General features: G+C 41.4%; 1 protein-coding gene across 1 annotated transcript in view; it reads left to right on the top strand.

The window, feature by feature from the left end:
- The window catches only part of IARS1 (isoleucyl-tRNA synthetase 1), a 451,726-nt gene that overhangs the window by 306,491 nt on the left and 130,772 nt on the right, over positions 1-14,463 (top strand). The window contains exon 20 of the mRNA XM_030205292.1: positions 8,562-8,682. Within this exon, the coding sequence (XP_030061152.1) occupies positions 8,562-8,682 (121 nt within the window). The remainder of the gene's footprint in view (positions 1-8,561; positions 8,683-14,463) is intronic.

Genomic DNA, 14,463 nt, shown 5'->3' with positions numbered 1-14,463 from the left:
TTTATTAAACAAGTCTTTAAGAGGACCCGCCAGAACCTCTCTGAGCTCCCTCAGTATTCTGGGGTGGATCCCGTCCGGCCCCATGGCTTTGTCCACCTTTAGCTTTCCAAGTTGTTGATACACACTCTTCTGTGAACGGCGCTCTAACCACCTCATTTTCAGGTGTACTTTTGCCAGTCCCTCTCGGTCCTTCCCCAGGGTTTTCTTCAGTGAAAACAGAACAAAAGTATCTATTTAGCAAATTGGCTTTTTCTTCATCATTTTCTACATAGCGTTTTGTTGTATCTTTTAGTCTCACAATTCCCTTTATAGTCTTTCTCCTTTCACTAATATACCTGAAGAAGTTTTTGTCTCCTCTCCTTACATTTCTAGCCATTTGTTCTTCCGCTTGCGCCTTCGCCAGACGTACCTCTCTCTTGGCTTCTTTCAGTTTCATCCGGTATTCCTCCCCGTGTTCCTCCTCTTGAGATTTTCTATATTTCTGGAACGCTAACTCTTTAATCTTTATTTTCTCAGCCACTTGCTTTGAGAACCATATCGGTTTCCTTTTTCTCTTGCTTTTATTTACTCTCCTTACATAAAGGTCTGTGGCCCTGTTTATTACTTCTTTTAGCCTGGACCACTGTCCTCCCAGCCCATCAGCTCCTTCCTCAGGTATTCTCCCATTTTGTTAAAGTCAGCTCGCTTGAAATCCAGGACTTTGAGTTTTGAGTGGCCGCCATCCACATGAGCCGTTACATCAAAACAAACCGTTTGATGGTCACTGTTTCCCAGGTGTGCAGCCACTCGGACATTTGACACACTATCCCTATTCGTGAGCACCAGATCTAACGTGGCTCCCTCCCTCGTGGGTTCGTTCACCATTTGTCTGAGCAGAGCACTTTGGAAAGCATCCACAATCTCTCTACTTCTTTCCGATTTTGCAGACGGAACCTTCCAATCTACATCCGGCAGATTAAAATCTGCCAACAACAGCACCTCTCTTTTCTTCCCCAACTTTTGAATATCAGCGATCAGATCTTTATCTAGTTCTTCCAATTGTGTCGGGGGTCTATAGACAACACCCACGTGGACCAAGGTTCTATCCTCTCTTTTTAAGGTGATCCATATCGCTTCTTCCTTTCCCCAGTTCCCTGTCATTTCAGTCGCTGCGATATCATTTCTCACATACAGAGCTACTCCTCCACCTATACGTCCCTCTCTATCCTTCCTAAAAAGATTATAGCCTGGTATGTTTACATCCCATTCATGGGAACCATTGAGCCATGTCTCTGTGACTGCAACTATGTCCAAGTCAGCCTCCAAAATCAGGGCTTGAAGGTCATGAATTTTATTGCTTAGACTGCGAGCATTTGTGGTCATTGCTTTCCATGTACATTTCCTAGTATGTGTTTTGGTTTTAGTGATTTGTGAGGGTGTTTTCTCTTTGGGTACCTTCTCATATTTTTGTTCCCCCTTCCTTGCTTTTTCTTTTTTTTCCGCTTCAGTTTTATTTTCAGGAACATCACAGTGCTGTAGTGGAGCAAAAGAATTTTGTAGTGGCAACACTTGTGCGGGCGGATGCTTCTGTGTCACATGAAGTCTGCCTGAGCCTACTGTGAACCATCTGTTCTTATGTGGTTTTATTCTTTGAGGCAGTGGTGAGAAGTTATGATTCTGCACAGTCCTATAAGTTGCTTTAATTGCATCTAATTCTTGTAGCAGGTCCTTATGTGGTGTCCAGTCTTGTAGTGCTTTTTAGCAAACAATGTGTCAAACTGTGAATTAAGTGTTCAAAAATTCTCAAAAGCGCGTTGTTAAAATTTAATGCCAAGAAGTGCTGAGTGATGCACTTGGGTGCAGAATTACAAAAGAGATGTACCAGATAGGAAGGGAGAGATTGGTAAGCTCAGCTCAGAAGAGGGACCTTGGGGTGATGGTGTCTGAAGATCTCAAGGTGATGAAATAGTGTGACAAGGTGGTGGCTGTTGCCAGACGTATGCTAGGCTGCATAGAGAGGGGTATAACCAGCAGAAGAAAGGAGGTGTTGATGCCCTTGTACAAATCGTTGGTGAGGCCCCACTTGGAGTATTGTGTTTAGTTTTGAAGGCCTTATCTCGCTAAGGATGTAAGAAGACTTGAAGCAGTTTAGCGAAAAACGACTAAAATGGTAGGGAGTTTACATAGCAAGACGTACATGGAGAGACATACTGGCCTAAACGTGTACCCTGGAGGAAAGGAGAAACATGGGTGATATGATAGGCATTCAAATATTTTAAAGGTATTAATCCAAAAACAAACCTTTTTCAGAGATGGGAAGGTGGTAGAACCAGAGGGCATGAATTGAGGTTCAAAGGGGGCAGACTCGGGAATAATGTCAGGAAGTATTTTTTCACTGAGAGGGTGGTAGATACCTGGAATGCCCTCCCACGGGAGTTGGTAGAGATGAAAACGGTAATGGAATTCAAAAATGCATGGGACAAACACAAAGGAATCCTGTTTAGAAGGATTGGATCCAAATAAGCTTAGTGAAGATTAAGTAGGAAAGCCAGTGGTGGGCAGACTTCTGTACCCTGATCGAGGCTGAATAGATTTGGATGGGCTGGAGTGGAGCTATTCAGGGGCTTTGACAACAACTTCAGAAATTTTAGAACAAGGCAGTGCCAGGCAGACTTCTACAGTCTATGCCCTAAAAATGGCAAGGATAAATCAAGATCAGGTATGCATATGATGTATCACTTCATACCATATGCAATAATTTTATCTTATTGGGCAGACTGGATGGGCCATACATGTCTTTATTTACCGTCATCTACTATGTTACAATAATGTGCATGGAGTTTAGAAACGCCCATGCCCCGCCCATGGTCATGCGCCCTTTTCCACTATGCGACTTACAATTTAGGCACAGCATGTTACAGAATACACTTAACGAGTTGTGCATGTAAATCTCATTTCCAATTAGTGCTGATAATTTTTTGTTAACATCCAGTTAACTGTGCTGATTAGCTAGTTAACCAATTAAGTTATGCACATTGTTATAGGATACGCCTTGGTTTTCCTTGTGGATTTTCAGGTGCCATATATAGAATCCGGTGGTTAGTGGGGAAGTTATTAATGTTGGGCTACTGTTAAGATTCATTATTTTATCACTAGCTTATGCTGTTTTATGCAGTGAAACCTAGTTATTGATAACCTAGGTTAACCGTAAAACAAACCCACTTTGTAGTCCAAATTGATAACTCCCCCCCACCTCCCTTAGGCATAAATCTTGGGCAAAACTCGCCTAATAAATTTGTTTTATTTACAAAATTTATATCTCACATTATCTAATAGTCAAAGCTGGTCACAAGAAACATATATAATAAAACATTATAATACATAACACCAATATAAGAGAAAAAGAACATAACATACAATTTTGAAAGCCTCTACTTGATTCTTAAATTTGCTGATTATTGTCTCTACTCAATTTTTATGTCAGAAACTACTAGACCCTATTAAGGAAAAACTTGCTTTAATAAATAAGCCTTTAAATTTTTCTGCAAAATAACATAGTAACATAGTAGATGACGGCAGAAAAAGACCTGCACGGTCCATCCAGTCTGCCCAACGATGACAATGTGATTGCTCTTATTTCTTGAGGAAGAGAATTTCATAGCTGTGGTACTGCTATGGAAAATATCCTGGCATGTGAGTCTGTATACTAGACTTGTCGAAATGAAGGGACCTCAAGGAGACTCTTGTTCACTGATCATAATTGGTGAGATGGTCTATTGATATGTATGGAAGATGTAATACATAAGAATGCTTCATTAACATAGAGCTTTATGAATCAGCAGACATGCCACACAACAGGAAGCAAGCTTTTTAACTCGGGGATAATTCTCTACAGGTTGCCTAGTTTAGTACTTTTTGAAAGACTAAATAATCGATTCGTGTTTACCCTGTTCTACACTACTCAGAATTTTGTACATGTCTATCATATACCCCCTCATCTGTCTCTTTTCCAAACTGAAGAGCCCTAACATCTTAAGCTTTTCCTCGTATGAAAGGAGATCTATCTTCTTAATCATTTTGGTTGCCTTTCTTGGAACCTTTTCTAATTCTGTTATATCTTTTTTGAGATACAATGACCAGAGTTGTACACAGTACTGAAGGTGAGGTCGCACCATGGAGCAATACAGTGGCGTTATAGTATTTTGTCTTATTTCCTATACCTTTCCTAATAATTCCTAGCATTCTGTTTGTTTATTTTGACTGCTACTGTTGCCACACACTGGACAGAAGATTTCAGTGTATTGACCACAATGACACCTAGACCTTTTTTTTGGGTGCTGACTCCTAAGGTGGAACCTAACATCAAGTACTGTGACTTGGATTATTTTTCCCCAATGTGCCTCACTTTGCATTTGTCCACTTTAAATTTCATCTGTCATTATAATGCCCAATCTTCCAGTTTCCTAAGATCTTCCTGCAGTTTTTCATAGTTTCTATATGTTTTAACAACTTTCACAGCATATTACTACCCAGATAAACAGTAACGCATAATTTTATAGCTGTTATAGATGGAGAGATATATGTAGCTGTTGGGCTGATAGATTACCCATGCCATTGCCTCTGAGATGCAAAATTAATGTCAGGAAGGGCTGATTCATTTATTGCTCTCTGGATGTGAAATAGGAGATCAACTACTGCATACTTTTTACCTTTCTCCCTCTTCCTCACCCCCTGGCATGTCAATGACAATAGTGCCAGTTGTGATAGGGGAGGGATTCAGCAGGATTACAGCAGGGCAGGTAAGGTTTGTTAAGTATGGGTGCCTAGTTACCTGTGGCATCCACACAGGCTGTACGGCACTGGCCATAAAGATTGGTGCCATAAGAGCATAATATAAGAGCTATTCCGTTTTACAATGAAGAAATTTTTTATTGCGAGGGTTAAAAAAAACTCCCAAACATATTTAACCCATACCAGAATTCATTTACAAGGAAAGCAGGTCATATACAAAACAAGGCCTTAGGACAGATAGCAAGAAACCTCTTTCTTCTAGCTTGTGTCTCCCAACACAAATCGGGAAATTCCTATGTTCATGAACCCATAAATAAAGCATGTTTATTACTGAAATACCGGTGCAAGACAATCACAAAATTGAAGAAATGTAAAAATGACCATTAAAGTAGCTCACTTAGTCTCACCAGCCACAGAAGGCAGGGTATGTCCATACTGTCTACAGATAAGTCTACTGCATCCCCTCCAGCTACCTTTTTTTCACACTCCTTTTTAGAGATCTTCCAGATAAGTAAAAAAAAAAAAAATGGATTTTACTCATGAGAGGAGGAGAGCACAAGATGCAAAGGAAATAGGAGCTGAAAGAGATGGAGTGCATCTTTGTGGGATTGCTGAACAAATAGAGGGTTTACAACCACTTAACTTTTTGTGCTTTCATGTTCATGAAATTAGCAGATAGGGTAGGGACTGCCTAGGCTGGCCACGGCACTCACATGCACAGGAGGAGTGACTCCGAGTGGACTCAGCAGAGGGAAACCATTTGCGCTGCACCACGGCGCTGAACACTGAGTCTGTCCGGTTCAGTCAGTGGTGTGCTGGTAAATGTTTAACAACAGGCTCTCTCCCCGATCCACCTCTGCGCCCCCCCCCCCCCCCAAAAAAAAAAAATTGCAGAGCTGGCTATAGCCAGGGAGAGAGCCTGGAGGGGGGGGGGGGCAATGCATTACTCTCTCCAGAAAAAAAAATTAAATGCTCCCAGGTTCCAATCTAATTCATGTTTAATGTGGGATAAAATGCCATAAATAAATAAATTTTAAACTTTTAACATTGAGCACCTGATTCTCAAAGTGGACATATTCCAAACACTATAATGAAAATAAAATGATTTTTTTCTACCTTTGTTGTCTGGTGACTTTGTTTTTCTGATCATGCTGGCCCAGTACCTGATTCTGCTGCTATCTGTCTCTTAACTTCGTTTCCAGGGCTTCCTTTCCATTTATTTCTTTACTTTCCTCCTTTCTTCTTCATTTCTTGCCTTACATCCGTAAGTAAAAGCTAGGTCCTCTGCAGACTTGACTGTCCAGTGGATGCAGCTTCTGCCTATTTTCTCCATCCATGTGCAGGTTTTCTCCCTTTTCCCTCATCTCATCTCTTTCCTCTCTCTTCCCTCCCCTCCATCCATGTCGATCATTTCTTCTCTCTCTCTCCCCCTTCCCCTCCATCCATGTGCATCTCCTTCCTCTGTCTTCCCTCCCCTCCATCCATGTCCAGAATTTCTCCCCTTCATCCATGTGTGTCTCCTTCCTGTCTTCCCTGCCCTCTCCCTCCATCCATGTCCAGCAATCCTCCTCTCTCCCCTGCCCTCCATCCACCCATGTCCAGCAACCCTCCTCTCTCCCCTGCCCTCCATCCACCCATGTCCAGCAACCCTCCTCTCTCCTCTGCCCTCCATCCACCCATGTCCAGCAACCCTCCTCTCTCCTCTGCCCTCCATCCACCCACGTCCAGCAACTCTACTCTCCCCTCCATCCACCTATGTCCAACAACTCTCCTCTCCCCTGACCTCCCCTCCATCCATGTCCAGCAACCCTCCTCTCCCCTGCCCTCCATGCATATCCAGCAATTCTCTTCTCTCCCCTGCCCCCCTCCATCCATCCATACTCAGCAATTCTCTTCTCTCCCCTGTCCCCCTCCATCCATCCATACTCAGCAATTCTCTTCTCTCCCCTGCCCCCTCTATCCATCCATACCCAGCGATTCTCTTCTCTCCCTTGTCCCCCTCCATCCATCCATACCCAGTGATTCTCTTCTCCCCTTCCCTCTCCATCCATCCATACCCAGCTATTCTCCTCTGTCCCCCTCCCCTGCCCTCCCGCTCCCATCCATGTCCAGCGATTCTCCGCCCCCATCCCCCTCCCATTTATGGCCACCTGCCCGCCTCCCTCTTCTCCGACTCCCCCCAACATCTCCCTTTTTCTTCCTGCCACCCTGCGTGGTTTAAGTCTTTTTAAAATTTACCTCCGTCCCAGCGGCCACGTCATTTCAAAGCCCTGCTCGTCTCTAGCCTTCCCTCCCTTTGTGAGTTCGTTCCCTCGAGAAAAGAGGAAATGACGTCAGAAGGCGGGACTCTGAGGGAATGAACTCACAAAGGGAGGGAAGGCTAGAGATGAGCAGGGCTTTGAAATGACGCGGCCGCTGGGACGGAGGTAAATAAAAGATTTAAACCCCCAAGGGTGGCGCGGTATGGCAGTGCAGCGCCACAGCGGCGCCCTTGAAGGCAGGCGCCCCCCTGCGGTGCTTACCCCGCTTATCGGGTTTGACTGGCCCTGATGTGCAGCTACCTTAAGGAGAAGCCCTCCTCTTCCCAATGGAATTGTTCACTGGTCACCCTCAGACAACTCAATATGCATGAGATAAAGATGCAGCATGGTCATCAGGGCTCAAAGAAATCTCTTCATCTTATCAGTTGGGTGTTCTTCTTACCCAACCAGCACCAGACCCATCTGAAGATTTAACTAATACCCTGGAGGAAAGGAGAAACAGGGATGATATGATACTTTCAAATATTTGAAAGGTATTAATCCGCAAACCTTTTCCGTAGATGGGAAGGCGGTAGAACTATAGAGGACATGAAATGAGATTGAAGGGGGGCAGATTCAAGAAAAATATCAGGAAGTATTTTTTCACGGAGAGAGTGGTGGATACTTGGAATGCCCTCCAGCGGGAGGTGGTGGAGATGAAAACGGTAACAGAATTCAAAAATGCGTGGGATAAACACAAAGGAATCCTGTTCAGAAGGAATGGATCCTCAGAAGCTTAGCGGAGATTGGGTGGCAGAGCCAGTGGTGGGAGGCGGGGCTAGTGCTGGGCAGACTTCTACGGTCTATGCCCTGAAAATGGCAGATACAAATCAAGGTCAGGTATGCACATAATGTAGCACATATGAGTTTATCTTGATGGGCAGACTGGATGGACCGTACAGGTCTTTCTCTGCTGTCATCTACTATGTTACTATGTAATGACGTGCCTATGTAGGGCCTTCCCAGGTTGTGCCACAAATGTGGGTTTTGTGACCCTATTTGGAGACACGATCCACAGTTTGGGAAGCTGTGTAATAAATGGTTATCTGCTGTTCTGTACAAATGTTAATATACTCTGCACTAGTATCTTTAAGATTTAGAGTAATTTATTTTTGTAATTCTCATCTATCGCTGTAGATTAATATTGTTTGATCTTTTTTTCACTCAAAAGTAGAAAGTGAAAAAATAAACAATTATACCCACTCTTGTTATATTAATTCAAAGTCTTACATTAAGGTTATACAGAAACCTTTCAGTCCATAATCTGAAGATGTGGGGTCATGTGGGGAAACAACTCTTGTTTATTTGGCAATAATTGTTCAGTTGGAAGTTGAAAAATGCCAAATGTATATAAAATATATATTCAACTAGAAATAGCATGTCCAAGATGACAAGTAATACAACCAAAATCTGGAAAACAAGGGGAAACCATTTTAAAGGAGAAAATGTTTTTCTCTGTTCATAAACAAATATTTTTTGTAACTCTTGCAGGAAGATGGAATTGAATTCGTTTACAATGAAAATACAACTAAGGAGAGCATCAACATCATGGATAAGTGGATTCTTTCTTTCACACAGTCACTGATTCAGTTTTTCAAGGTTGAAATGGCAGGTATGTCTGGTTTTAATTTTAGCAAAAGGGCTAAAGCAGTGGGTTTGTTTCTTTGATATGCTGTTGGAAGAGAACATTCTGCAACTATGATTTCACAGTATTATAAACTTGAATGCACAAGAACTTTGTTCAGCTAGGATTTTTTTTTTTTTTTTAAACTCTTTATTTATGAATTTTCCATTTACATCAAAATATAAAGTTCAGCAATATCAGAAAATTAAATAAGGAAATATACATTTATCATTACTTATAGAAAATAATATTTCAAATTTGTCCTCAATAAGTTTGAATCAAGATACTAGGAAATATTATACAAGACATTATTAATATAAACTAAATTGTTTAAACGGAGGGGTCAAAACAGATTTCTGCAGCCAACTAAACAGCATTTCTAATTAGGGAGGCAAGACAACAGGTATACCAGCACTCTCCTTGGAAACAATAAAATCTAATAACTTCGAGGGAGTAAAAAATATGTAATTAACTGATTCACAGGTAATATAACATTTGCAAGGAAATTTAAGCAAAAATGTAGCACCCAGCTTTAAGACTCTAGTTTTATATATCAAAAAGTCTTTTCTTCTTTTTTGCGTACTCCTTGCCAAATCCGGAAAAATTTGTATTTTTTGACCCAAGAAGATTTCATTTAAATGGCGAAAATAAAGTCTCAGAATATTGTTTCTGTCCATTTCCAGTGCGAAAGTCACAATAAGTGTCGTTCTCTCTGTAACCACTTCCAGAGAGTTCTCTAGAAATTCTGTCAGGTTTAAATCTGGAGCAGCTAATAATTGCTCCTTTGGGATTTTAGAAACACCCGTAATATACTGGGTTCTCATTATAGGGGGATAACCCTCCATTGAGATTCCCAGTATTTGAGTAAAATATCTCTTAAGCATATCTATAGCAGTAACAAGGGGTGATTTTGGAAAATTAATTAGCCTTAGATTGTTCCTTCGGGCATTATTTTCCAGATTTTCTAGTTTCTTTTCCTGTATTTCTCTTTCTTTAATTAAGGAAAACGTTAGATTTTGAAGTTTTCCAACTTCAGCTTCCATCTTCAAAACTTTTTCTTTCTGTTCCTGAAAATTTTTGGACAGATTTTCACTAGTCTGTTTAATTTCCTTAATTTCACCATTAATAGTAATATTCATCTGGAGTAATGTACTATTAACCCCTTGAATTGCGTCCCATAATGAATTCATAGTCACCACTGAAGGTCTCTGTATTCCTCCATTACTCTCGGCGGCGAAACCTCGGGGAGCAGGGGCATTGACCAGCAATTGCTCCTGCGTTGTTATCTCCTTTCCCGGGGTTGAAGTGCCTGAAGGTCCTCCTCCCAATGGCGTTGCAAATAGCGTTTCCAACTGCCGTGGCCCTTCAGGAAGTCTTTCGCTTCCGGGTTGTGGAGGAGCGGTGTAAGAAGGAGGGCTCAACGTCGTTCCTTCAATGCTGCGGTCCGCTTCTAAAACAGCCGAACCCGTCGAAGCAGTCAACTGTTCACCATGGCTCCCAATTCCGAAGATCTCCAAAGTTGTTTGTCGGGAGATTGGCGTCGTCGGCGGAACCACGGAGGTAGGAACCGCCGTCTTCCCCTTTCTTTTCCCCATTTTGAAATCGGGGAAAAGAACTTCTCTCGAAAAAAACAACGATGTGTCTCAGGAGCTTTGGGAGCACACATCCGCTACTGACGCCATCTTGATTCCTGAGCCTGGGATAATCAATTCCTGAGCCTGGGATAATCGTTCAGCTAGGATTTTTTCTATAGGATCAGTGTGGCATAATCTGAATAGATAATGGTTGATTAAATGTAAAGTCTGTTCTTTCAGTAATTCATGAGCTGAGGGATTTTTGTAATTAACTTCTGTCTTTTCCATTCAAAGGTTGCAGAAGGTTCTCACACACGAGTAGTATTTATTGCATATGTAAATACCACTTTCTAGGAATAAATTTTCATGTGTGTAATGCAGATTTGTGTTATAAATCCTGTTTCCAGCATTCATTAAGTTAAGAAAAGGTATTGGTTGCCTTCATCTTAAATACGAAACATTCTTGCACAATTTTCAAAAATGAAGATTTTGTGTAGTCAGATTTATTTATAACAAAATGTGATGTCTGCAAGCTTTCTTTTAAAATAGCATACTTTAAAATGTTGTTGTGAATTTTGAAGAATCTCTTGTAAACTCTCCTGAGCAATTGGTATTTCCAATTTTCTTTTTTCTCTGTTTCTGAACATATTGCCACCTAGGCCACATTAAGTTTAATTTATGTTAAATTTCTTTACCTAGGAAACGATAAAATTATCAGATCACTAAGGTTTTAATTCCAGAGCTATAAGACTGTTGAGAGGTTAAAAAAAAATAAGCAAAAAACAATATTTGTATCTTTAATATTCATTTTGTTCTTTATACTTGTAGTGTTATAAATATTAGAGTTAGAAAAGAAATTAGAAACTGTCTGATAACAGAAGTACTGTGAGCTGCTGTGAGAGGTCGCGACATCTTATTTGCAGGAGACAGCCTCAAGAGTCAGGAGCAGTTGGCCCCATTGCCCCCACTAGGGCCACCAGGGATACAGGTAGGCCCAGGGAAGGCCTACCTACATCGCAGGGGTAGGGAGGTTGTTCTGGTGGGGGAGTGAGAGGAATGTTTACAGTCTTGTGGGTTGGAGGGCTGGGGTAGGAAGGAGGGAGGTCGGGAAGGGGATTGAGGGGACTTTGAGCTGAAAAGAATGTTATGAGGGTCCTGGCCGATAGTTCATCCAGAGCTCACAGCCTCTGGCAGCCATCCCCATGGAATTTTGCTCCTGATATTCAGTGCTCGTGTTCAGACATGGCCCAGCACTGAATATCCGGGGCTAATCTAGCTGGTGGTGACTATTAGCGTTTTAAAAATAAAAAAACAATTGACTGAATATTGGCCGGAATGTCTTGTTTTTTTCATAGTGCAAAAGAAACCAAAGTATTTGGTAATGTTTCTTTAAACAATTTATGTTGAAGGGTTTTATGCATTTGTAGGTTGGTATGTCATGTTACTCTTTACTGGCGAAAAACACAACTAAACACAATCAATAAACATGAGCGAACAACCTACACAACGAGAGGAAAAATAGACCCCACAACATTCTGGCAACAAATCTACCAGAGCGAATGGACTACAAACGCTAACACCATCCAATTCCTCCAAGAATGGGACGATATAAGCACAACAACATTAGACAAAATTGCCCCAGCCCAAACCAGAACATCACACAGGAAAAATGCAAATCCATGGTTCACCGAAGAACTAAAAAAACTGAAATCACAAGTCAGGAGACTTGAACGAGCCTGGAATAAAAAGAGAGACGAACAAACACTAAATGACTGGAAACAACTTCGGAGAAAATACAAATACACTATCAAACAGACAAAAATACTACATTATAAAACATTAATAGGACCAAACTACAAAGACACACATAAACTCTTCAACCTCGTGAACAAACTGTTAGACACCACACCTGTTACAACCAATGACAAAGATATACCAAGTGTCGACAACCTTGCAAAATACTTCAAGGAGAAAATTGTACTATTACGACACAAAATACCCGCCAGCCCTACAGAATACACCACTCTCCTAGACTGTCTAGACCCAGAAGAAGGAACACACCCAGCAGACAGAACCTGGACCGAATTTGAACTATTATCAGAAGACCTCATCTCCAAAACTCTCAAAAAATATGCCAAATCCAACTGCAAACTAGACATATGTCCAAATAGCCTCATGAAATCTGCTCCTCAACAATTCATAATAAACCTAACTAGCCACATAAACTACATGCTACAAAACGGACTCTTCCCAGAGGAAAAAGGAAAAATCTTACTCACACCAATTCCTAAAGACACAAAGAAAAACACGAGCGAAATAACCAACTACAGGCCAATAGCATCCATACCACTAATAACCAAGATAACCGAAGGTGTGGTAACTAAACAACTCACAAGCTACCTAGACAAACATTCAATACTGCATGATGCCCAATCAGGATTCCGTTCGAATCACAGCACAGAAACAGTATTAGTCACCCTTATGACTAAATTCAAACAAATAATTGCAACTGGCAACAATATACTCCTCCTACAATTTGACATGTCAAGCGCCTTCGACATGGTTGACCATGGAATCCTACTACACATACTTGAATATTTTGGCATCGGAGGAAACGTCCTGAATTGGTTCAAGGGGTTCCTAACCCTGCGCTCGTATCAAGTCACATCAAACTCAACCAAGTCCAAGGCATGGATACCGGAATGTGGAGTCCCACAAGGATCACCTCTATCGCCAACCATATTCAACCTAATGATGATCCCTCTAGCAAAACTCCTATCAAAACAAAACCTAAACCCATACATATACGCCGACGATGTGACAATATACATCCCATTCAAACAAGACACCAAAGAAATCTCCAACGAAATCAATCAAAGTCTACATATCATGAACACATGGGCAGATGCATTCCGCCTGAAACTAAACACAGAAAAGACCCAATGTCTGATACTCACCTCCCAATACAACACAACCAAATTCAACGTGATAAACACACCAAACCTAAAACTTCCAATCTCAGAAACGCTAAAAATCCTCGGTGTGACTATCGACCGCCACCTAACACTTGAAACTCACGCAAACAACATAACCAAGAAGATGTTCTTCAGCATGTGGAAATTGAGAAGGATAAGACCATTCTTCCCAAGATTCGTCTTCCGCAGCCTAGTGCAATCCCTCGTCCTCAGCCACTTGGATTACTGCAACTCATTATATGCAGGCTGCAAAGAGCAAATACTGAAGAAGCTTCAAACAGCCCAGAACACAGCAGCCAGGCTCATCCTCGGAAAACCTAAATATGAAAGGGCAAAACCACTGCGTGAGAGACTACATTGGCTTCCACTCAAGGACCGCGTTACTTTTAAAATTTGCACGTTAGTCCATAAGATTATTCACGGTGAAGCCCCAGCGTACATGACTGATTTAATAGACCTACCACCCAGAAACGCCAAAAGATCATCCCGAACTCACCTCAACCTTCACTACCCCACTTGCAAGAGGTTGAAGTACAAGACGATACACGCGTCAACCTTTTCCTACATGAGCACGAAGTCTTGGAATACACTTCCGCGCAACCTAAAAACGATTAGCGAACAAGCCTCCTTCCGTAAACTACTGAAGACTCACCTGTTTGAACAAACTTACGGAAAGAGCCAAAACACTTAGAAACCACACTCACTGTTCACCAACTCAATACACATCCACTTCTGATCCCCCATCCCTCTATCCAGTCAATCATTCACTTACTCACGGAACAATGTACATTATATACCTAGGTTTCTAACAATGCCCTTTTTTCCCATTGTCTCCTTCTAATGTTTCCATGTTGATGTCCCATTGTTATACTCCCATTGATATTCGAATGTCTCGCACAACTCTGTTCAATGTAATCCATAACTTAGTCGTATCAAATGTATTTCTATTATTCATGTCTTATTGTAAGCCACACTGAGCCCGCAAATAGGTGGGAAAATGTGGGATACAAATGCAATAAATAAATAAATGCTTCCTCTCTTAGCCTGGTCAGATCCAGAATAAAAGCTCACATTTTTGAGGCAGCTTTTAAATCTTAACCTCTCATTCACCTATTTAATACCCTTGCTTTTATCATTCCTATAACAAATTAAACTCCCTAATCTCTCATTTGCCCTATTTGTCTTTGGAACAGTGATTGTCTCTGATATGTTTGTATACA

This window comes from Microcaecilia unicolor, chromosome 6 (assembly GCF_901765095.1).
Source record: "Microcaecilia unicolor chromosome 6, aMicUni1.1, whole genome shotgun sequence".
Taxonomy (NCBI): Eukaryota; Metazoa; Chordata; class Amphibia; order Gymnophiona; family Siphonopidae; genus Microcaecilia; species Microcaecilia unicolor.
This window is presented reverse-complemented; position numbering and strand designations above follow the sequence as displayed.